The sequence below is a fragment of the Podarcis erhardii genome (assembly GCF_964252035.2).
Source record: "Podarcis erhardii genome assembly, chromosome: 10".
NCBI lineage: Eukaryota > Metazoa > Chordata > Lepidosauria > Squamata > Lacertidae > Podarcis > Podarcis erhardii.
The window spans coordinates 38,793,458-38,816,059 of record NC_138500.1 but is presented as its reverse complement, the minus strand read 5'-3'; the positions used below and the strand labels follow the sequence as shown (position 1 = coordinate 38,816,059).

Sequence of the window (22,602 nt, the reverse complement as noted above, 5' to 3'; positions counted from 1 at the left end):
GCTTGTCCACACCTCTGCTTGTCCCATGCCTAGAAGGCATGGGTTCAAGACAATTTGCCTTTGCCCCATCACTTGCCCCCCTCCAAATCCATAGAAAACTCAATTGCCATTTGTTCCAATCCATCGCTAAAGATTGGGGTTCCCCAGGGGAAAGTGGTGAGGCAAATGGGTATGTTGTTGAGCCCTAAGCCACTGTTTTCTTTTAAATTTATGATGCTGTCATTCTTTGTGACTTTAGTTGGTGGAAACAATGTATTGCTTTAAATACATGTTCAGATTCATATCTATTTTTGCTAATGGTCATGAATGATGAGAGTTGCAGTCCAGCAATATCGATAACGCCAGAGGTCTTTCTCTACCCTCGTTGTAGAGGACAGTCTACATGGTGGGAATAATAGAAAGGCAAATACTAATACTGTCATTTTCCTGCCAATAATTCTGGGACTGACCACCCCAACCCCTTCTCCAGAAGAAAAACATGCTCTGTCACGGTTCTGCCATTCCACAGATCTCAGACAGTGCTATTTCCTTCTCTTTCCATGAATTAATTCCTCTTTAATTCTGTTATGTACTGAATTGAATAGGATCCAAACTGCAGCAGTCTGATTGGTCCTAGAACAATGCAGCAGTATGATTGGTCGGCAGGAGCCACCCAATCCAGCTCCAGATAGAAGTGAATCCACAACCTGATTGGCTTACAGGAAAAGTCTGGAATTAGCCAATCACGTGCAGCCCATTGTGTAAATAACGTATATAAAGCAGATACTTTGCGGGGACTTCCATTCCTCCTCACCACTATGAGCTGAATAAAGAGCATGAAATCGCTTTGCGACTCTGAGTATATTTCAAATTCTCAAATCTAAGAGCACTGCTTTGCATTTGTTTAAGCTGTGGAGGTAAACTACCCCCATTTTAATTAGCAAACCCATCTTTGTTGATATATGATGATGATTAAGAAAAAGTACTACTGTACAATAATTATCGCTCACAGGAGCATTATCAGGATCATGGCCAACTAGCAGCATTCCAAATTCAACTTCCTTAAGCTTAATTCTATGAGATGTCGATTGTGGTGTTTGGCAGGACTATTTGTTTTTTGTGGGGGGTTTTTTTCTTTAATAAGTCCTAAAAATCTCTTAATTAATGGTTTGAATGCATGCCATCAAACCAAATTAGGCCAAGGAAGCAATCCTAAACACATTGCTAGGGGATATTTTGAACTAGGAAGGATTTTGTACCTAGTTTCTGTGACTTTTTGTGGCATTTGAACAGAACCCCCCCCCCCCGATGCATTTTTTTTAAATTTTTATTTTTGCATTCCTTTTAACTCCCTGGTCCAGGCACAGCTCCAAATTTCTGGGACGCAGGGTATCAGTGGGCCCTTGGCCTCTCCCCTTCCACCTCAAACCATACCCCTTCCTCTTAACCCTACCCATTTAAACTAAAAATTGTGTCCTCCCTAAAAGAGGATGTGTGTTGTGGTGAGACCTAGAGACTGACCCCCTGCGTTGTGGGTGGGTTGGATTAGTTAGCCACAATACCCGATTGGTAAGTCCCTCGATGTTGGGTTCAAACTGCCAATGGAGTGTAGTCTAAATGGATCGAGGGACCTATATATACCCATGCACGTGCCCAGAGCTTCCTCTTTCAGCTTGTGCATTCGGAACACCCGCCCACCTCTCCCTACTTTTAAGGCTTGTGCACTTGACCTTGCTATGCCGTCGTGTGTCGTCTGTCATTGGGACAGGGGCAAGGCAGGAATTTCCCCACTTGGCTGATTGGCTGTTGCTATTTGGGTTTCACCTGCCGCGAAGCAAATCGTCACAACTTGTAAGGTTGCGGATAGGCTCTGGTTCAGGTGATAGGGATAGGAGAGCGGTCTTGCCATCCCTATGTGAAGGGTATTCTGTTAAAGGAATCCAGGGATTCAACTGGTTTGGTCAACCCACAAGAGGGGGTTGTGCCCATGCCTGAATCCAGCGGGGTATCTGGGTGGCGAACATAGTCTGTTCCCAGCTGTTCGCCTTCCCAGGTGTTCACCCTTGGCTGACCTATGCAAGGGTGCAGGGAGCTAGTTGAACCAGAGCCTGTGCAACCACTCACCTTCTGTAATCAATAAAGTTGTGGTCTAAATTCTGCCAAAAACCAAAACTAAAATTTTAGTCATGTGTGAATTTATTTAGTGGGGAGGTCTCTGGGTCTGAACACGCAAACAAATGGTGAGCAATATCTCACTCGGGATTTGGATGTGAACCAAATCAGGCCACTTCCAAAGTGCTTTGGACCAAAAGCAGGTTGTGTTCTGAAGCATTGAACCAAATCTTGTGGTTGGTGCACACCCCCAATGTACTTTTCAAGGTGATGAATTCTGGGAGGTTCCTCTTAACTGAGAGCTACTAACTTTGTTAATGCACTTGATGTGCATGGTAAATCCAGATCAAGAAAAGCTCAACATCAAGACCCTTCTTTTGTTCAAATGTTTTCTTTTAAAAATATGTAACAAATAATAACTTTACTGACTTGTTTCCCTCTTCTGAACAGTGCTAGTGCAGAGTATGTTCTTTATCCCAGAATGGGCCCTTGAAAGCCACAGAAGTATCTAGATGGATTGTTGGCCTTTCTGTGGAAGACTCAGAATAAAAATCTGATTCCTTATCCTGCCTGTTGGAACATATGCAAACGCCTGCATTAAGTTTATTAGAAAGTAATTAGGTGATTGGATTTGTTGCTGGAAAAGCACTAATGTTTTTTTTAATCTGCTTTGACACTTTGATTGAATTTGTTTATTTGGCCTTTAGATGGCTGATATGGTTTTCCTTCCTTACTAGTTGTTTGCCTATTTTTTTATTATTATTTAAAAGGGTCTCTTTATCCTCCCACTGTTTTTTAAAAAACAGCTGTATTTCAGTGATTACAACATAGCTGTCAACTTACAGATTTGAAAATAAGGGACCAGCAGCCAAAATAAGGGATTTTAGTCAACCAGTTTAAAGGGATCAGAAAATTTTGGAGAGCAGCGCCAGTTTTTAGCCCTTCGTTTCCAGAGGTTGCTGCTCAAGACACCAGCCGATGAAACACTGCAATTAAATAACTACAAGCAGCAACCACTTTTCGCGCAAAACGAAGTCCAAGCTATGAAGATGCTGCTGCAGTTCTGTATCTTTTCTCTTGTGCTCCATCTGCAGCTCTCAATTCCATTAGGTGTGGGGTGGGGAGGGGAAATAGCGCCCAAAGTAAACCCGCAGATCAGACCATCTATGCTAGTCTACCACTACAAATCTATGGGAGAAGCACTTGTCCTTCCCTTGTAGCCCTTGGAACACCTGCCCACGCCTCCGCCTCCTCCTCTTCCTCCTCTCTCTGAACTGCTTTCTCTATGGTTGCCCTCGCTCTCCTCTCAAGGCTCCTCAGCAATTCATAGGCCATGCCAAGCTGCCCATCTCATCCGGGTCCTTCGGTGGCACAGCTGCAGTACAGCCTAGCGGGAACGGGAGTGGCGGTGATGGGCAGAGGGGAGGCCCCAGGCAGAGATGCTCAATTCGGCAGCCACAAGGAGGATGGCGGCGGAAGAGCCCAAGGCTCCCGCCAGTCCCAGCGGGGAGGGGTTCCCGGGGGCCGAGGCTGGTGAAAGGAGGCTAGAGGAGGGTGGACCGGGCAGCCAAGCAACACAGTTGGAGCCTCCCTCCTCCCTGGCTGGCAGGGAGGGAGGGAGAGGAGCTGCTTCCTTTGAAACCTGGGAAATTTAAGGGACATCCATCAATAAGGGACAGCAGTGGGACATGGCGCTGGGATAAGGGACTGTCCCTCCAAATAAGGGACGCTTGACAGCTATGGATTACAATCTTTTGGTATCTCTTTCTTGCATGCAGCAAAAGTAAACCACTCATTACTCACTTTTTATGATGTTTCTTCGATGTCAATGTTCAAAAGACAGTTGTCATGATAGTGGTATAGATGAAAGGGTTCTACCCACCTAAGTCCTACTCAGAATAGATCTACTGAAATTAATGGGGCTAAGTTAGTCGGGCAGATGGTCTTCTTGGTGGCGGCGCCTGCCCTGTGGAATGCCCTCCTATCAAACAACTATTTGACTTTTAGAAGGCAGCTCTGTTAGAGCGGAATTGACATCTGGGGGGAATTTCCAAAATGTGGCGCTTTTGCAAGTCAGTTGCAAAATTGCATGGTGTTTGTTTGTTTGTTTTTTTGGTGTTTCTGTAAAAAGAAAAGCTCAACTTTGGGAGTTTCCTAAAAAAGTTCAACCGTTTCAGTGGTTTCCTCAAACAAACAAAAAATTCAACTTTGGGGTCTTCCTAAAAAAAAAGCTCAAAACTTTTGGGGTGTCCTGGTTTTTACTTTTTGAAATGTTTGATATTTTATTGTGTTTTTAATATTTTGTTGGGAGCTGCCCAGAATGGCTGGGGCAACCCAGTCAGATGGGCGGCGTATAAATAATAAAATTGTTGTTGCTGTTGTTGTTAGTCGTGTCCAATGATTTCAATGTAGGGCTTGCATTGTATGCAACCCATAGTCTGGACCAGGAGGGTCAAACGTTTTATACCAAGTGGGCCACAAGAGTACTTCAACATGAAACCGATGGGCCACACACTGCCTTGTCATGGTGTGTGTGGATTCAACACTCCCAGCCCTCGTGCAGCCTACCCAAAGCCAGCTAAGTGAGGCGCCAGGCTTTGGGAAGGAGGTGCAGAGTTCTGGTAGGTTCCTAGAGCCCTCCGTCCTCCTTGCGTGTTGAGGTCCACAAGCCACCCCAATAACTCACATTTCACATGGAATTTTAAAGGTTTTTGGCATAATTTTGGCCACAACTTTATTTAAATACATAACTGTGATTGGTTGCTTAGGCATTGGTTACGACTATCTGTCCTTGCCCCAGGGACAGAACTGACTTCCGGATTCCAGCGGAAGCCAGTCAGGGAAAACAATATTGGGGAGCGATGAGGCTGGGCAGCAGACCCTCACCTCATCCCCGCATGCTCCCAAAGGCTTGCGCGGTCCAAGCCCGATGCCAGGGACTTGGACGAAATCATGGCAAGCCCCTGGATTCCTTTAATGGAATTCCCTTACCATCATTGTGACGATTTGCTAAGCAGTAGGCAAAAATCAAATGGCTGCAGCCAATCAGCCAAATGGGCAAAATTCCTACCAGGCCCCTGTCCCAAAAGCAGGTGACCCCATGACAGGCATAGCAAGGTCAAGTGCAAAATCCCTGATTCAGGGAGGGTGGGCGGGTGATCCAGTGCATGCAGCAAAAGAGGCCGTTCAGAGCTGCGTGCCCAATATTTAAAACCTTTGAGCCCAACCCACAAATTGGCAACATCAAAATCTTCCCAGAAACTCAAGTGCCCAATCATAGCCTGTGGCCATCCAAACAGATCTGCCCAGCAACAGTGGGGTGGCCTACAAGACCCCACCGCAACATGTGCTCTCTGTTAAGGAGAACACACTTTCCAAAAGCTGGGAAAGCACTAACAAGGCACTGAGAAAGAGACAGGAGGACTCTGGGACCCTGTCAGAGCCCTCACGCCTTTCTCCCAAAGCCCAGCACCTCCTTACTTTGGTTTAGGAAGACAGTGTGAGGGCTGTAGGCATGAGGTGTAAAATGTTGTCGAGGGCCACCAAAAAGGCATAGAGGGCCACTTGCATGTTAGACTGCCCTGGTTTGAACTGTTTGCATACTGCAGATGTTTATTGCTACTGTTCAGCATGCTACACAATCCTCACTTATTCTGGGTCAGGGAAATAAGTCTTGCTTGTGTGTTTGTGGCAAGCATCCAGCAGGTAGCAGTAAAAGAGGTAACTGCCCAATGATCAAGTTGCAGAAGAAACAAACATACCTTGGAAACAGGGAACATTTTTCTGCAGAAGGGTCATGCCCTCTTCTGGGCAACTTTCTGAGGGAAAGCACATGCCACTGGGGGTGGGCCAGAGGCAAAAGTGAGCAAAGCAAGAAATGGAATTTTTACTTCTGTGCAGTAGGCTAGCTTCTACACACATTAATTGCCTTTTCCTTTTATTTGCTAAGAGAGAGGGGAATAACACTTGTTTTCCATTAATAAACATATGGCTCCTCCTTTGTTGGTAGTCCTGAAAGGATAAATGTTAAAAGACATTCAGTTCCATGGGCAAGACAGATGAATTGTCATAATATTCAACAAGGAAAATGAAAGCTATGAGGAGGAGGAATGTCTAACATGCAGGCCGTTTGGCATTTGTGCTCTTTGGTCACTTAAAACTGATACAAGCCACACATTCTGCCTTTCAGCTTCTTTAATTGGGCCTATTTTACTATTACACTTCATTCACCATGGCACAATAGCTTACAAACAAAGAGGCGCTTGTAGTCTCCAAAGAATCTTTTTTTTCACAAGTTCAAGAAAACCTCTCATTTTGCCAAAAGAGACAGAAAACTGCCCCTGTGTTCAGGCCTGGACAGAAGCCCAAAATGTCACATACGTCTGGAAAAAATGAATCTGTGCTCTGAGTTTCTATTCTTTTTCCATGGAATTTACCAGAAGGGGCTGGAGGTCAAAAGGGCCATACTTGTTTATAGAGTCAGCCCTGTATTATGCCCAAGTTGTTGAAGATGAATGAAAAATAATTTAAAAAGACCCTGGGGGGGGGGGAGTAATAGCAATTTAGAAACGAGAAGCTGAATCAATACCTGCCAACATTTTGCAGTGCCTAGATTTACAATAATATAGCCTATCATTTTGTTTGTAAGTATTTGACATTTTGGACCAGTTACCATTAAAGCTCCCCTCCGCCAAAGCTATTTTCTATTCAAGCATTGTAGATAAACAGAAAGGATTATAGAAAGCTGTCTATCTAGCTCAGTATTGCATACCCTCCAAGTGTCCAGATTTTCCAGGGTCAGTCCCAGAATTATGAAAGCTGTCCCAGCTTCTGATTTGATCCCAGAATGTCCCTATTTCCCCCACTGCTGCCGTCAGTGGCTTCTGTAATTCCTGGACTGTCCCTGGAAAATTGGGACACTTGGAGGGCATGCCAGACTCAACCAGAGAAGAAGTGGGTATGAAGTGGATGACCTCTTATCAAAGGAGCTCCAAGTGATGGAGCTAACACTGGCCACTGTCTGGAATCTGAGGAACCACTAGGTTGCTTGTGCAACCTGATGCCTCAGGCGTCTCTTCCATGTGGAGTCTCTTGGAAAGTCCTACAAGCGACACAATTAAACACAGTTAGGAGCAAAATAAAATTAGGCAAGTTCCATTTGTGTGTGGAAATGATGCAGGGGACTTTTGACCCAGGCTAGAGCAAACATTCTGTTTTTAAAAAATGTATAAGAACATATTAGTACATGACTGTGTGCACATATGCGTGCACACACACACACACATTTCAGTTCCTTTATAATTTATTCTTATCCTTAGAAGAATTTCAACCATTAGTTTGTAAATAATTGATGGTAGAAGTAGACGGAGAGCTCCAACTTCTTAAGCTATAGTAGAACTTGAACTACTGAACCTGCTTGCCCCAGTAAAACAAGATAATGTTCCCAGGTTTCCAAAACGTCCTGTAAAAATGGCTTTTGATAGCTCATATGGAAACACTCCATGTTAACATGTCAGCTAGAATTACATCTGCATCACTGGGTTGGATTTTTGTCTAATGTAAACTGATGTAGCAGTAGGAAAAGGCATACAGCTATGAAGTTCTGCAGCAGCCGAGAGTCAGAGTTATAGGTGAAAATATTAGCGTTTACATTAATTGCGGGGACATTTTGGTTTCTATTACTCTGGAAAAGGTGGCCTGGAAAACTGGCCTGTCAACCTCCCATCTAATTTTCAGAAGCTCATTTGCTTGTAAAATTGGAGCGACAGGCTTGTAGGCTAGGTGATGCTGTGAACTATTATAGTGTATTCATACCTGCTTTCCCCCAGAAGATCATGTCCAGGAGCAGCTGGGGCATTTTGTGTCACATTCCCTGTGGAGTCACTGATGGGCAGAGCAACCCAACCCCCCCTTGTCTTACGAGTGGTTTTCTCATAGCTAAGCCAACCTGTCACTGCCCATGTGGGAACATCCATGGAGGACCAGGGCAGGTGCTGTCCCGACATGCACGTGGGCATGTTCCCAAGGGGTGCAGAGGGTGCTCTCCCACGCGCGGGGTAGCCATGCATGAACCCACCCATCCTGCTTCCTTCCTCTCCCCTTCCTGCTCGCCTGCCTCCTCCAGCTGGGAGCACGGGGCAACGGCACACCGCCCACCCTTGACCCCCGTGCCTACTGCCAACTGTCAGGGGGAGGGGAGGAGCTGCTGCGCCAATGGCTCACAGTAGGCATGGAAGTCCGAGTCACGGGTGGGGGGAGCACCAAATGTCACCCACACTCAGGAATGACACCTGGAGCGTTCCTCCGCCAGCAGTCAGCACAATGGCTCTGAACAGAGTTTACCAGAAGTTTGAGGGGGGCTGATGCAGTTGGGAATCTATTGAACCCAAGCTCGCCTCATTGCCATCAGGGCTGATCACTGAACCAGCTCCAGGCTGCTGTCCTTCTGCCTTGGCTGCTGTGTTCAGAAGGGTTGCAGATTTGGCTCTGCCCCTCTGGAAAGTGTGACTGGATTGCAGCATCACTGTGGTTACAGGAAACCATGTTCCTCACCCAACACAGCATGACTTGTTATGCTCCATGTAACATCTAAAAAGATGTTGCCCAGATGTTGCACTGCCTTCTTCCTCAGCAATGAATTCTGAAGGAAAGTTTTGTTTCTGCACATGACTAGAATGTTCAGTTCACATTGAGTTCATGAAAACATTGCATCCTGACCTGTTCTTAGTGCTTGGTTGACCACATCTACGGATGAATGCTATATATTAATCACTAGTAATAGATTAAGTCTTGCTATATCAATCACTGGTAATAGTTTAACAAGGAGATTTTCATGCCTGTCCAATTCTGTGTTCCCTTTCCCAGCCTTTAATCTATTGATGATTGATGCCTATATGCAACCTTTGCATTGTACTTGTGTTGACCAATCAACAACAAGCACATATGTGGCAATGCTGTAATATTCAATAAAAGAGACTCCCCGAGACATGCTCGGGAGATGCCTCCCATATGACACCCACCACTCGTCTGCCGTTCATTTCAACCCAACAGAATTCAAGGGCTGCGATGTGCGCTATGGAGTGAATCTGTTTTGGGTTTGGTTTTTTTGTGAGCCATGGAGTGAATCTGTTGAAGATGAAGTCTGATCTCCTGGTGACTAAGCACATCATCTTGGCATTGTTTAACCGTCTAGAGGTTCATGCAATTTTCACCTCTGAAGCAATTTGCTCCAAGCAAGGAAGCAGGGCAGCCCGGCTTCGTGCAGTGCTGCAAGGCATGGCATAGAAGCATCCAGTGTTCTGCACCCACTGAAGATTTCACCTGTCAGAAACAATGCCCAACAGTAGAGGTTTTTTCTTTCTCCCTACCAGGTGCAATGGGCATCACCTCTGTTTGCTGGGCCCTCACTTGTGGGGTGCCTCAGGGTTCCGTCCTCTCCCCCATGCTTTTTAACATCTATATGAAGCCACTGGGAAAGATCATCAGGGGGTTTGGACTGGGTGTCCATCAATATGCAGATGATACCCAGCTCTACCTCTCTTTCAAATCAGAACCAGTGAAGGCGGTGAAGGTCCTGTGTGAGTGTCTGGAGGCGGTTGGAGGATGGATGGCGGCTAATGGATTGAGGTTGAATCCTGACAAGACAGAAGTACTGTTTTTGGGGGACAGGGGGCGGGCTGGTGTGGAGGACTCCCTGGTCCTGAATGGGGTAACTGTGCCCCTGAAGGACCAGGTGCGCAGCCTGGGAGTCATTTTGGACTCACAGCTGTCCATGGAGGCGCAGGTCAATTCTGTATCCAGGGCAGCTGTCTACCAACTCCACCTGGTACGCAGGCTGAGACCCTACCTGCCCGCGGACTGTCTCGCCAGAGTGGTGTATGCTCTAGTTATCTCCCGCTTGGACTACTGCAATGCGCTCTACGTGGGGCTACCTTTGAAGGTGACTCGGAAACTACAACTAATCCAGAATGCGGCAGCTAGACTGGTGACTGGGGGCAGCCGCCGAGACCACATAACACCGGTCTTGAAAGACCTACATTGGCTCCCAGTACGTTTCCGAGCACAATTCAAAGTGCTGGTGTTGACCTTTAAAGCCCTAAACGGCCTCGGCCCAGTATACCTGAAGGAGCGTCTCCACCCCCATCGTTCTGCCCGGACGCTGAGGTCCAGCGCCGAGGGCCTTCTGGCGGTTCCCTCATTACGAGAAGCAAAGCTACAGGGAACCAGGCAGAGGGCCTTCTCGGTAGTGGCACCCGCCTTGTGGAACGCCCTCCCATCAGATGTCAAAGCGATAAATAACTACCTGACATTCAGAAGACATCTTAAGGCAGCCCTGTTCAGGGAAGTTTTTAATCTGTGATATTTTAATGTATTTCTGGTTTTTATGGAAGCCGCCCAGAGTGGCTGGGGAGACCCAGCCAGATGGGCGGGGTACAAATAATAAATTATTATTATTATTATTATTATTATTGCTGTGAGGCACTGGCAAAAGCCAGGTCTCCCCCTCCTCCGCTAGTGATTGGTGGTGGTAGCAAGTAGCTCATTCACACTCCTGCATGTGCTGCAGCTGAGTGCACAATTGCTTATCACAACATACATATCTTCACAGGAGCCACTCCTGTTTTCAAATTTCAGAGGGAGAATGCTGTAAAAAACAGCATCACTAGATGTGGCAAATGTTAAAACCTCATCATCTTGCTTATACTCATGCACTAAGACCAAGCTTAAGTCTTTGCTAATAGGGTTTATCAAGTTTGGGCAAGTATCTAAGAAATTGAGTTCCACAGGTGTAGGACTGTCGAATTTGCTCCTTACAGGCTTCTTTTTTCCTCCAACATGGGCACACATAAGAAACTAATTCAATGCCAGCTGAACAGCTGGCCATCTGGCACAGTTCCTTTGGTGAGCATTATAGTAATCTAGCCACAAGCACAATGGCTCCAGGGTCAAAATCCTAAGGCTGCTAGCTGTTTCACTAGAATATAGCCTCTCTAAGTCACAAGGTCTCATTTGTCACCAATGTTTCATGATTGTCTGGATTCAACTACAATTGAGTCACATGCACCCAGTCCTTAAAGGCTTCGATTCCAAACATCTGGCAAAGTGCAGTACAGTGGTACCTCGGGTTACATACGCTTCAGGTTACATATGCTTCAGGTTACACACTCCACTAAGCCAGAAATAGTTCTTCAGGTTAAGAACTTTGCTTCAGGATAAGAACAGAAATCTGGCTCCGGCAGCCCGGCAGCATCAGGAGGCCCCATTAGCTAAAGTGGTGCTTCAGGTTAAGAACAGTTTCAGGTTACGTACAGACCTCCAGAACAAATTAAGTACTTAACCTGAGGTACCACTGTACTAACAAGAAATACATACATTGACTGTTGCAAAAGGTTTGACTAATAGCAAATGTGCTGATATTAGGAAACAGCTTTGGGACCATTAGGAAGAGGATTTCCTTAAAGATCTAGAGAGCTTTCAAAGCTCATTAAGAATATAGCAGTAATAATACCATGAATTCCACAGACGATGGAAGGAATCAATTAGGGATATGAATTTGTGTTAGTACCGTGTACACATCAGTGTATATAATATTGCTGCTGGTGGAAAAGGGATGCCATATTTAAAAAACTGCTGATCTTCCCCAGGAAGCCTCTCCTTATGGAGTGAATGAAAGGAATGAAAGGAAAGCACTCATTAAACCTCAGTGCATAAAATTCATTGTTTAGAACAATAAAGCATATGTATATAATTTCAGATTCAACCAATATAAAAAAGGACAGGGGTATACATCTATTTTTAAGAGGACACATAAGATACACATTACATTTTATAAACTTGGTCAATTAACCTTCAGTCAGATTACAAATACACATCAAAATATACATAATCTCAATCCATGACCGAGCCAGCAAAGGAATATATCTGTCTGATAAGAAGGAGCCTGAAGTTTCTGAGTTCCTAGGACTTAAATATATTTAATAATAATATTTTTTTTTTACATGGCTTCTTTTAAAAATACAGGTGAATGAAATTACTAGTGATACAGGGGAAACTGTTATGTAATTCTCAAACTCTTATTCCAAATAGCTGAAACAATACAAACGTAGCTTTTTGATTTAACAATTAAATAGTGTGTAGTCTGGAGAGTCAACCACATTCAAAAGAGAAAGGAACATAGCATGGCACATTTGTATTAAATATGGATCTAGAATGAGCTTGCAGTGAAATAAGTACCATTAAGTTATTCAAGTAAAACCTCTTGTAACATAGCATATTGAAATTTGCCCTATGTAGCTAGCTGCTTCTGTTTCCACAGAAGCTATCCATGAATTCACTAGATGCACTTTCACGAGCTCCATAAGGGATAAAATGATGTAGGCTTAATTGATCTATTAATTTTCTTTAAAAAACAGCATTTTTATTCTTTTGGAGGAATATACAGTCGTACCTTGGATCCCGAATGCCCTGGAACTCAGACGTTTTGGCTCCCGAACTCCACAAACCCAGAAGTGATTGTTTTGGTTTGTGAATGTTCTTTTGGAACCTGAACGTCCAATGGGGTTTCTGCAGCTTCCGATTGGCTGCAGGAGGTTCCTGCAGCCAATCAGAAGCCGCGATTTGGTTTTCAAACATTTTGGAAGTCAAAAGGACTTTCAGAACAGACTCCTTTCAACTTCCAAGGCACGACTATAAGGGCCCCTTGCTGCAAAACACCCACCTCCCCCCCCCCCCAAAGAGCACTACATACACTACACAAAGAGAAAATGTTGGATCTGGAGATAAGTCACTGGGGGAAAAACATGGGCAGTGTCACTGATTTGCATACTGTTGCACAGGAAGTAGGTCTTTGTTCAACACAGACTTTGCACAAGCACACATCTCGAGATGTTGTGCAACAGAAGCACACCACTGGATTTCCCCATGGAAGGATCTTGTGCTGTTGTTAGGAGTAGCCCTTCTGTTTGTGGAAGGACATCACTTGATCCAACCCAAAGGATGTTTAAAAAGGTTTTTATCTGAATGATAATGGTGGCTCCTACCCTTATACTCAGTAATCAACAATCCAAAAGAACTCATAAGCACAAAAGAAAACCCCGCTGGGGTTCTGCCCACACAAAAACTGATTCATATCCTCAGTCTACTGCTAACTATGCACTGAGAAGACAGAAGAAGTTCCCCCATCCAGATTCTGAATTTAACTGAATTCTTAAATGGTATTGGGGTGATTAATCTGCATTAAGTGATCTTCAGTATGTGCTATGCCAGCTTCCCACCTCTATTTCTTTTAAAGAGTGTTTGCCCCTTCTCCATGCTGTTGTGAATGATCCCTTCACGAAACACTTGGAGCTGCAACATCGCACACACAGTGATTGGCATTGTCGAATCTAAAACAGAGCTCTGTGACTCATGAAAGCTAGACAGCCATGCTCTACTTCCCATGAAGAACAACTAACTCATTCCTTTAAAAAGAAATCAGATAATGTGGCCACTCTGAACTATTTGCCTTGTTGCCCAGAGTCCTGGCTGTGACCAGGCTGGATCCCAATTCTGGCACAGATACCAATTTTACCTTTCTGGTGTAGTCATGCTCTTAAACTCAATAGTAGCCACTTTGACAATTCCAGAATTCAAAATCTGGCCACGAATCATTTTAATATCACAATAAAAGGGAAATGAGCTATGTCCACAACCAAATTTAGGTACAAAATAAACAAACTGGATTTGGATCCAAAGATTGTTCTTCCTCGGATGGAGATATCCATCCCTTTACAGTTTTCAAAGATTAGGTTGCCAAATGGTAATCCTAAGTAGTGAAGTAGTCTCCAGATATTTCATCTTTGTGACATTCAACTGAGATGGCCCAAACCACTCAGTCAAATGTCTTAAGCATAAAATGCCAAGGAAATGCTATTCACTGTCAAAATGATTATTCAGTATTCAGCTTTAGTTTTGATGGGATGGTATTCCACTTTGTGCTAATGGAGGTTATTTACATTCAAAGCGAGAACAATGATTGTTATGCAAGCATGGTAAGGCCAGTAGGATTATACTTGGAATTTTTCGTTGGCTCTGTAAATGCCTCTTGACCTTAAATTTGTCTCGTTCTGTTTTTTTGGGAAGGGAAAAAGAATGTGGCATTGTTATAAACCCTGCAGTATAAATGAATCTTTGCACAATATGTACTGCAGTTTCCAACAAGTATGCAACGTTACCTTTAAAGCCATTTTAATCAAGCAACAAATGGGTCCTTTGTTCCCTTCTGAAGATTTTTTTTTTTTTTTAAAAAAAGCAGGTTTCGGATATTGCATCCACAACTGTGTTCCAGAACACTTACTGGAATGTGAAATGTTGTCCATGTTTATGATGTGCATAGTGATTTACTGAGGCATGTTACTATTGACTGAGGCTCTAGTTTCTACCTTGTCGGGGCCTGCACTAGAGCTACATTCAAGCAGATCTTCCTATATCTTTAGGTTGCACAGAGATTTTCATGATTTTCCAACTCTAAAGATGGACAGTCACAATTGTAGGCTCTGATCTAGCTATGGGCTATAGTCACAGACAGATGCTGGTGGACCTAGGCATCATCAAGCCAGCTCAACAGATCAGCTCTGTCATTTGGACTGCAACATGCTTCCCAAATATGCCTCATAGAATTGTAGAATTGGAAGGGACCCCAAGGGTCTTCTAGTCCAATGCCCTGCAATGCAGGAATCCTGCTCAAAGCCATCCATCCCTGGGTAGGCTCCAACCACCAACTTTCTGGTTAACAGCCAGACACACTGATCTCATCCTAATTTCTACAAATGGTTTTGGTGGTACGTATGCTGTCATTTGGCTTCGATGCCAGCCAAAAAAATAACAGGACAGAGATTTTAGGAATGCCAGATTTGTGTTATTTTTAAATCTATCCTAAATACATTCTATAGCTTTTCATATATTATTTCTAAGAGTCTGTGACATATATGAAAAATAAATAAATATGTGAAAATCTTTTAAATAAAGTATCCCTTAAGCATAGGTAATTTAATCACTGCGTTGTAAATGAGCATTTTAACAATAGTTAAACTTTTAGTTTAACAAGAGTTAAGATTATAGTTTAAGGTTATTATTGGATTAGTAGCTTGGAATGTAGAGCAACCCAGCTGTTTCACAGAATACAATATCCTGTGAATATCTCTTCCGGAAATAATAATAACTTAAGTAAATTCTATATGGGCTCTGATTAACTTTTAGTGCCCTCTTTTAAATTTATGAATAGCAGGTTATTTTCAGTCTTGGATTTGTTGTCCACAGCTTTGCTACAAATAATATCAAGAGGCTGACAACTATTAAGAAAGTTTTCTCTTTTTTTATTTGAGCTGAACTAATATAATAATTGATGGAGAAGGCTAAGTGATGAGAAGTATATTACTTTTAAAATTCATTTGCAAATATGAAATGGCATACAGTAAAAGCTAAACTAAACCTTAGTATCTTTGAGATGACATGATTTTTTTGCAAATGTCAAGAACAAAATTGAATGTTTATATGCATTTTAAATAGACGTCATGGCATTTTTTTTTTTTATTCCTGAAGCTGACTTCTTTTCTCTCTCTCCATTTTCTCACTGGAACATTAATAGGAGTCTCCCCAACATCAGGCAGCCAATGTTCCATTCTATTCCAATTGCCCCATTTTCATGATCCAGTGTTTACTTCTCCTTGATGGATATTAACAGCTTTGCCAAAGTGTATGTTTGTTTTCTGTGACATGGAATAAAATTTCACTTACAGCTCGACAGATATCCAATCTTATTTAATATGAACCCAGTTCCACCGATGAAAGAAAGCTAGCACATTAGTCCACTGCATAACCTTACTTGCAAGTCTTATGTACAGTGCTGAAGATTTGTATTCTCATTCATTTCTGCGTTTTTCTCCCATTCAGAGTTTCCTTTTGTACACAAAATGCAAATCTCCTGATGACTTTTGGAGTTGGATCACATAAATCCAGAATTATTTGTTCATGCATTCGCAAAATTCCACTGCAAATTTGAAGATGCAAAGAAACAAATCTGTCTGAATATAAAAATACAGTCCATTTCAGTGCAGACTCTTCTTTGATGTTTAATTCAACGTTGGTTTCACAGTAGCACACTCTTTGTCCACAGCTCTATATTCTCAATATGGAGTCACGGGCAACAACAACAGATGCAGACTCAGTCTGTCACTCCAGAAGGAATACAAATATGCTTAAAGCTGCTTCATTTATGAAGCAAACATGGAACTGTTAGCTGCCTAGTAGAGAAGAGAGGGGGAAAAGAAAAACGCAATAGCTTTTGGGAGATGTTTTCTTGAAATTTGTTTAATTTCACAAATTAGCAAAAGGCACCTCCAAATGACAAAACCAAGCAAATTCCTCCATGTGAAGCAGTTTCAGCATACATGCATTATGTCTGTAGCAGAATGGACTTGCCCTTTCAGGGAAGGAAGTGATAGCATCACGAGGTATCAGGGAAGAAGGAAGAGAAGAAGATATAGGAAAGAGAGGAAAGAAATGTTGGGCAAAGTGTGAAAATTTATGAAAGGAATGGACACAGAAGAGGGTTAGAGGATAGGACCGTGGGATGAGAATATGGGCAACAATGAAAGCATAGAAGAATATTATCCCACGCTGTGTTAACTAGGGGTGTTTGTTCATATATTACCTTCAACATGTCTATGTGTGCCATGCAGACGTACGAGTTGAACTGTGCATTTGTAGTTATAAAAAGGTAAAGGTAAAGGGACCCCTGACCATTAGGTCCAGTCATGGCTGAGTTTGTGGTTGCGGCGCTCATCTCGCTTTACTGGCCAAGGGAGCCGGTGTTCAGCTTCCGGGTCATGTGGCCAGCATGACTAAGCTGCTTCTGGCGAACCAGAGCAGCGCATGGAAACGCTGTTTACCTTCCCGCTGGAGCAGTACCTATTTATCTACTTGCACTTTGACGTGCTTTCGAACAGCTAGGTGGGCAGGAGCAGGGACCGAGCAACGGGAGCTCACCCCGTCATGGGGATTCGAACTGCCGCCCTTCTGATCGGCAAGTTCTAGGCTCTGTGGTTTAACCCACAGCGCCACCCGCATCCCATATTTGTAGTTATACAGATGCAATATTCAATGAGCAGTACTTTTTTCTAAAAAAAACATGTTTACGGGGTACTTTCATTTTCCTACTCATATTGAGCCCCTCAATGAGGCTAAACTTAGATTCACAAAATGTTTAGGGGTATGCGTACCCCTGCGTACCCCCAGGGGGGAAAAAACACTGTCAGTGAGTATACGGTCTGTGTAGCTCTATACACAATAGTGTGCTCTTTCACATCATAAACACATGTATGTGTGTAAAGATAGTTTGTACCTGTGTTCAGTGTAAAGTAGGACAAGTCATGTGTTAGTGTATGCATGTTTGAGAGGGGGGCGGAGAAGAGGAGAAATGTTATGGTGTTTGCCAGCAAAAACCTTGGCCACAAACCTCATTTTATGTACATTCTAAATCTTTAACTTAAACTCAGTTCACATCTGAAACATATTGGCCAACTTAGCTTAGTCTTGTCAAAAAAGTCAACCCCTAGATACAATTGACAATCAAATTATACCAGTCAAGGAGGTGAGATTGTCTTCAGGAAAGCAGCAGTGAAGGGAGGTTTAAGCCTCCCTGGCTGTGATATTGATGAATATCACCCCCTCCCTGCCCTGGATTAGGTGCAAATTGTAAAGCTGCTATAGGTCGAGGGCTGGATTCCCCCCCCCCCCATATATGGCTGCAATACAAAATGAATGCTATGGTGGAAACTGGAAACCCAGTGAAGGCCCTTATCAACCCACTATATGGATAGGCCATAGAATGCCATATTTTAAAGTGGTCGTTTGTACCACAGCAACTACTTTGCAGGTAAATATCCTTTAATACTTTGGAATGCTAATGCAGAGTTTCACAGGAACACATGAAATTGCTGTATACTGAGTCAGGACCATTGGTCCAGCTAGCTCAGTATTGTCAACACTGACCGGTGGTGACTATCCAGTATCTCAAGCAGGGAATATTCCTAATCCTATATGTAGATGCTGGATATTGCAACCGTCTGCATGCAAAGCAGATGAGAGTTCCTGGGAGTGCCAGTACTAGATGAAATTCTAGCCCCAGAAGGGCACAAGTTGTGTTTTTAGATACTAGAGCTCAGAGGTCTCATTGAATAGCCTACCATCTCTTGAATGCCTCTCTAAAGGGAAGCAAAGGGGCTTGCTTTCAAAGGCTGTGACTCTACTGTTACTGAAGCAGTACTTTTTAAATTAACAGCCTGTTAGCTTCAAGTTTTATAAAATAATCCTTAGGGAATAGTTACTACACATTTCAACAGGCTAATCATTAGAAAAGGTTTGTGGGCAATTCAAAATTGTCTTTTCCAGAACTTACCAAGACATGAAACAGTAACAGTGTATATATATAAAAAAGCAACAGCTACACCTGTAGAAGTATTTTCTCTTTTTGCTGCAGCATACTGAAAGGTAAACAAAAACCAAAGTGCATTTTTTATCATATGGGCAGCAGAGAGGATCAATTTTAACACAATTTTAAAGGTTAAAGAGCATCCATTTGTAGAGAAAGGTCATAGGTGGGTTTCAGACTTATTGTAAAGCATAATTGGATGAAAATTATGATTTTTCTGTTCTTAAGACTCCTCTGAGTTTCCTGTAGGTAAGACCCAGTTATTCAATGGGCCTTATTTCGGAGTAGGCATACAAAGAACTGTGTTGGAAGCTGGCAAAAGAACTGCAGTAAACCTGACGTCTGCATGGGAAGAAAGCTTTCTTCTAACTTTTCAGCTGTTTGTTTTACGTTCTGACAGCACAATCCTTTTGCATATCTACTCAGAAATTAAGTCGCCCTATGTTACCCTGAGTAAGTTAGCTTTGTACTGGAGGCTTAATGGAATATAGTATATGAGACATGACCCAAAGTTTTCCCTCAGATGTATTTCATGTTCAGGCCTCACCTTCTTCCTATCCCTGAAGCAGCACTGCACAGAATCAAATCCCCTTGATTACCAGCTGCTAAACAGGAGGAAGAAGAGTTTGGATTTGATATTCCACTTCACTACCCTAAGGAATCTCAAAGCGGCTAACAATCTCCTTTCCCTTCCTCCCCCACAACAAACACTCTGTGAGGTGAGTGGGGCTGAGAGACTTCAGAGAAGTGTGACTAGCCCAAGGTCACCCAGCAGCTGCATGAGGAGGAGCGGAGTCGTGAACCCGGTTCACCAGATTACGAGTCCACCACTCTTAACCACTACACCACACCCATCCTGCATAGTGCCAGTCACTACTTCTCTGTGAGTGGCTTCCCTCACATACATGAAGCCACCTGCAAAGGGGTAGCTTCCCATGGGATCAGATTATTTAGCTTACCAGCAGGAGGATTTGATCCTACGTGGTGCTATTTGCAAAGGAACAGCACACCTCAGGAATGAACCAACATCCTCTAGTCAGCACCGCCACCTACCCCCACCAGCTCCTGTTTGTTAAAATAGGGTTTTAAAAAATCCTTATGCCCCTTCCACTCCATCCCCCAGAGCAGCACAAAGCAGATTGGTCTGATCCAGGAGCCATGGAATTTATTTATTTTTTAATACCTTATTTCGTTATCCTCTTGGCAGATGTTTGATTCTGTATTCTGGTCACTTTCTGAAAAGTGTTTGCGGGTTGTTTTCTATAGAAAAACAGTGGTATATAAGTATTTTTACATGTCAGCAAATGCATAAAGTAAGCCAGCGTTCTATTTGGCATATCTCACCTTCCAGCACAGAGCTCCCAAAATAAAGCCAATAAGAAGAGTCACCAGCCCTGTTAGTGCTATGCTGATTCCATGCATGCTGGCGCTGTTGAGGAAACCCAACTCTGCGTCTGTAATTGAAAACATTTCCAGTTAGTTTAGGCAGATTTCTTTCTTTTTAATCTCCGGGGTAACATTGTTCATAACAGGTAGTTAGGTATCACCTCTGCAGACCGTACATTGCAAGTTATACCTTGAGAGATTTGTTTGTCATTAGGAAGCATTTGGCTCCCTGAAATTCACAGCTTTATTTGCACTCCCTCCGGAAAGGCAAACATTCTGGCAACTGTATAATAACAATTTTACCATCTGCGGAGCAACATTTACCAAGCTATTTTCTTCCTCTCTCTTTGCAGCAAAAGATCTCCTCTCCCCGTTCACCTCCCAAGGCCGCTTAGCAGAACACAACAGACTTTTCAGCAGGAAGATACTAGGAGTAAATTTCATATATGGGCTCACAAGGGACTGAGCACTATAAACTTAAATACTCTACCACCCCGGAAGTATTTCCCCCCACTTCTCTGGAGTAATAATAGCAATGCTTGGAAATGAGCAATGCTGTTGACCACTGGATGATGCTGACCACATATTTCCAATTTACAGGTTATGATTTTAATTAGCAGCCTGGAAGTAGCTCTGTTATATGCAACAGAGCAGAGGTGTGGGGGTGGACAAAAAATGAAAATAATAACAACAACAACAACAACAACAACAACAACAACAACAACAACTAAACCAATGAAAAATGAATATCGGTCCCTATTCTTTGCAAGCAGCCTTTGCTTGTTAAAAAAAAATCCTTTCATACCAAATGGAAACAATTCATTTTTAAAAAATATTGCAGCTTTGTGTAAAAATATTTGATTGAGCAACCTACAAGGTGTGTTTATACGTGTTTCTCACACACTGTTGCGTTGTTTTACAGTTCAGAAAGATGCTAGTGGCATATGTGTGTGGTGCTGTGTTATGTGACACATAACTGGGCAGGCTGATACCATAAGTGAGTGATATCATTTGGCCCAGAGTACTTAAGTCTGTGGTTTTATCCCTCCGACCTATATCAAGATTGCGTCCAAGCCTCCATTTCATGATCATGACAGCCACGATATGGCACGTTCCCACAATCTTGACTAGGCTGCAAATCCACTGGATGTCTTTTGAACTACAGGGGAGGAGACATGAGAGCTACCTACTGTTTAAACCAGGGGTGGGGAACCTGATGCCCTCCAGACTTCACTTCCCATAATCCCTGGCAACTGGCTATTCTAGATGGAGCTGATGGGAGTTGGAGTCCAATAACATATGAAAGTTCCCTATTGGGGCAATCGTAGTCTTGGATGGAGGGGAGGTTGTAGTCTCTTTGCCTGCCCCTCCAAATACTGGGGTATCCCATTAAAGGGATCTGGGGGGGGGGGGAGTTGCCTGTGGGGTTCACCCTATTTGATGTAAGTATTAGAAACCCCTGCACAGAATGACTGATAGCATCACTTTCAGCAGGTAGGCTGGAATAATTTGATTGCCCCATGCCCAAGCCAAACCTCTTTCATCTGTATTCAATAAAGTTGTGGCCTGTTTTGATCCAAACCAGTCTCAGTTGCCTTTTACTTCCTTGTGGGGTGGGGGACTGGGGGGGCATGACGCCTGGGCCTGCAACATCTAGACCAGGGGCAGGCAACCTAAGGCCCGGGGGCCAGATGCGGCCCAATTGCCTTCTCAATGGGCCCATGGACGGTCTAGGAATCAGCATGTTTTTACATGAGTAGAATGCATCCTTTTATCTAAAATGCATCTCTGGGTTATTTGTGGGACATAGGAATTCGTTCATTATTATTTTTTTCAAAATATAGTCCGGCCCACCACATGGTCTGAGGGACGGTGGACTGACCCACAGCTGAAAAAGGTTGCTGACCCCTGATCTAGAGGTTACCCATCCTTGCTCTCAATCAGGGTATCCCAAACTTGGGTATCTAGCTGTTTTTGGACAACAGCCCCATCATCCCTGACCACTGGTCCGGCTAGTTTAGGATGATGGGTGTTGTAGTCCAAAAAATATCTGGAGACCCAAAATATCTAATTTCCCAAAATATTTGGGAAACGCTGATCTAAACCAAGCCTGTCTATTCCTGTCACAGTGCAGGTGAAAAAAAACTATTGTTGCATGTTTTAGTTTCGATCGTTTTTCCTGCAGACAAGCAGCTAAAAACTCAACAAAATCAAATTAAGCACACTAGGGAATGGGATAAGCAGCAGCTAAGATGTGCCGGTATGATGTGGTGCCAGATATACTCGCCATTCTGATTCCTTCCTGTAGACTTTCTATTCATTAGGAACCACTTCTTCTGCCGATGAGATTTTATTTTCCCACTTCAATTCTACCACAAAAATCCTGCCCACTCGAGTTCAAACCACATCTCAAGCCTCAGTGCAAACAGGGACTGACAATTTACAGTTCATAAAGCTGTCTTGGATTCTAAACCTTGTTTCTAATCAAATCTCTAGCCAACATTGTTTGAACTTTGCGTAGCCCCCGCAGGTGTGCCAACTCTAAAAGGAAATTTTAGTCAAGCAGAACAGAAACTTCATGATTGCATAATGGGAAGGTGGTTATTTTACACCATGCACGCTAACCGTAGTAGATAAAAGGTGAAGCTCTGAAAAAA

General features: G+C 43.4%; 1 protein-coding gene across 3 annotated transcripts in view; it reads right to left on the bottom strand.

The window, feature by feature from the left end:
- Positions 1-11,790: 11,790 nt before the first annotated feature.
- KITLG (KIT ligand) overlaps positions 11,791-22,602 on the bottom strand; it is an 85,349-nt gene continuing 74,537 nt past the window's right edge. For 2 of the 3 annotated variants that reach the window (XM_081878327.1, XM_081878325.1), the window contains 4 exons: positions 19,904-20,013; positions 19,743-19,819; positions 18,527-18,611; positions 11,791-16,370 (listed from right to left, as the gene is read on the bottom strand). In XM_081878327.1, coding sequence (XP_081734453.1) covers positions 18,572-18,611; positions 19,743-19,819; positions 19,904-20,013 — 227 coding nt within the window. In that variant the 3' untranslated portion in view covers positions 11,791-16,370; positions 18,527-18,571. The remainder of the gene's footprint in view (positions 16,371-18,526; positions 18,612-19,742; positions 19,820-19,903; positions 20,014-22,602) is intronic. The other variant, XM_081878326.1, reaches the window with a different exon arrangement.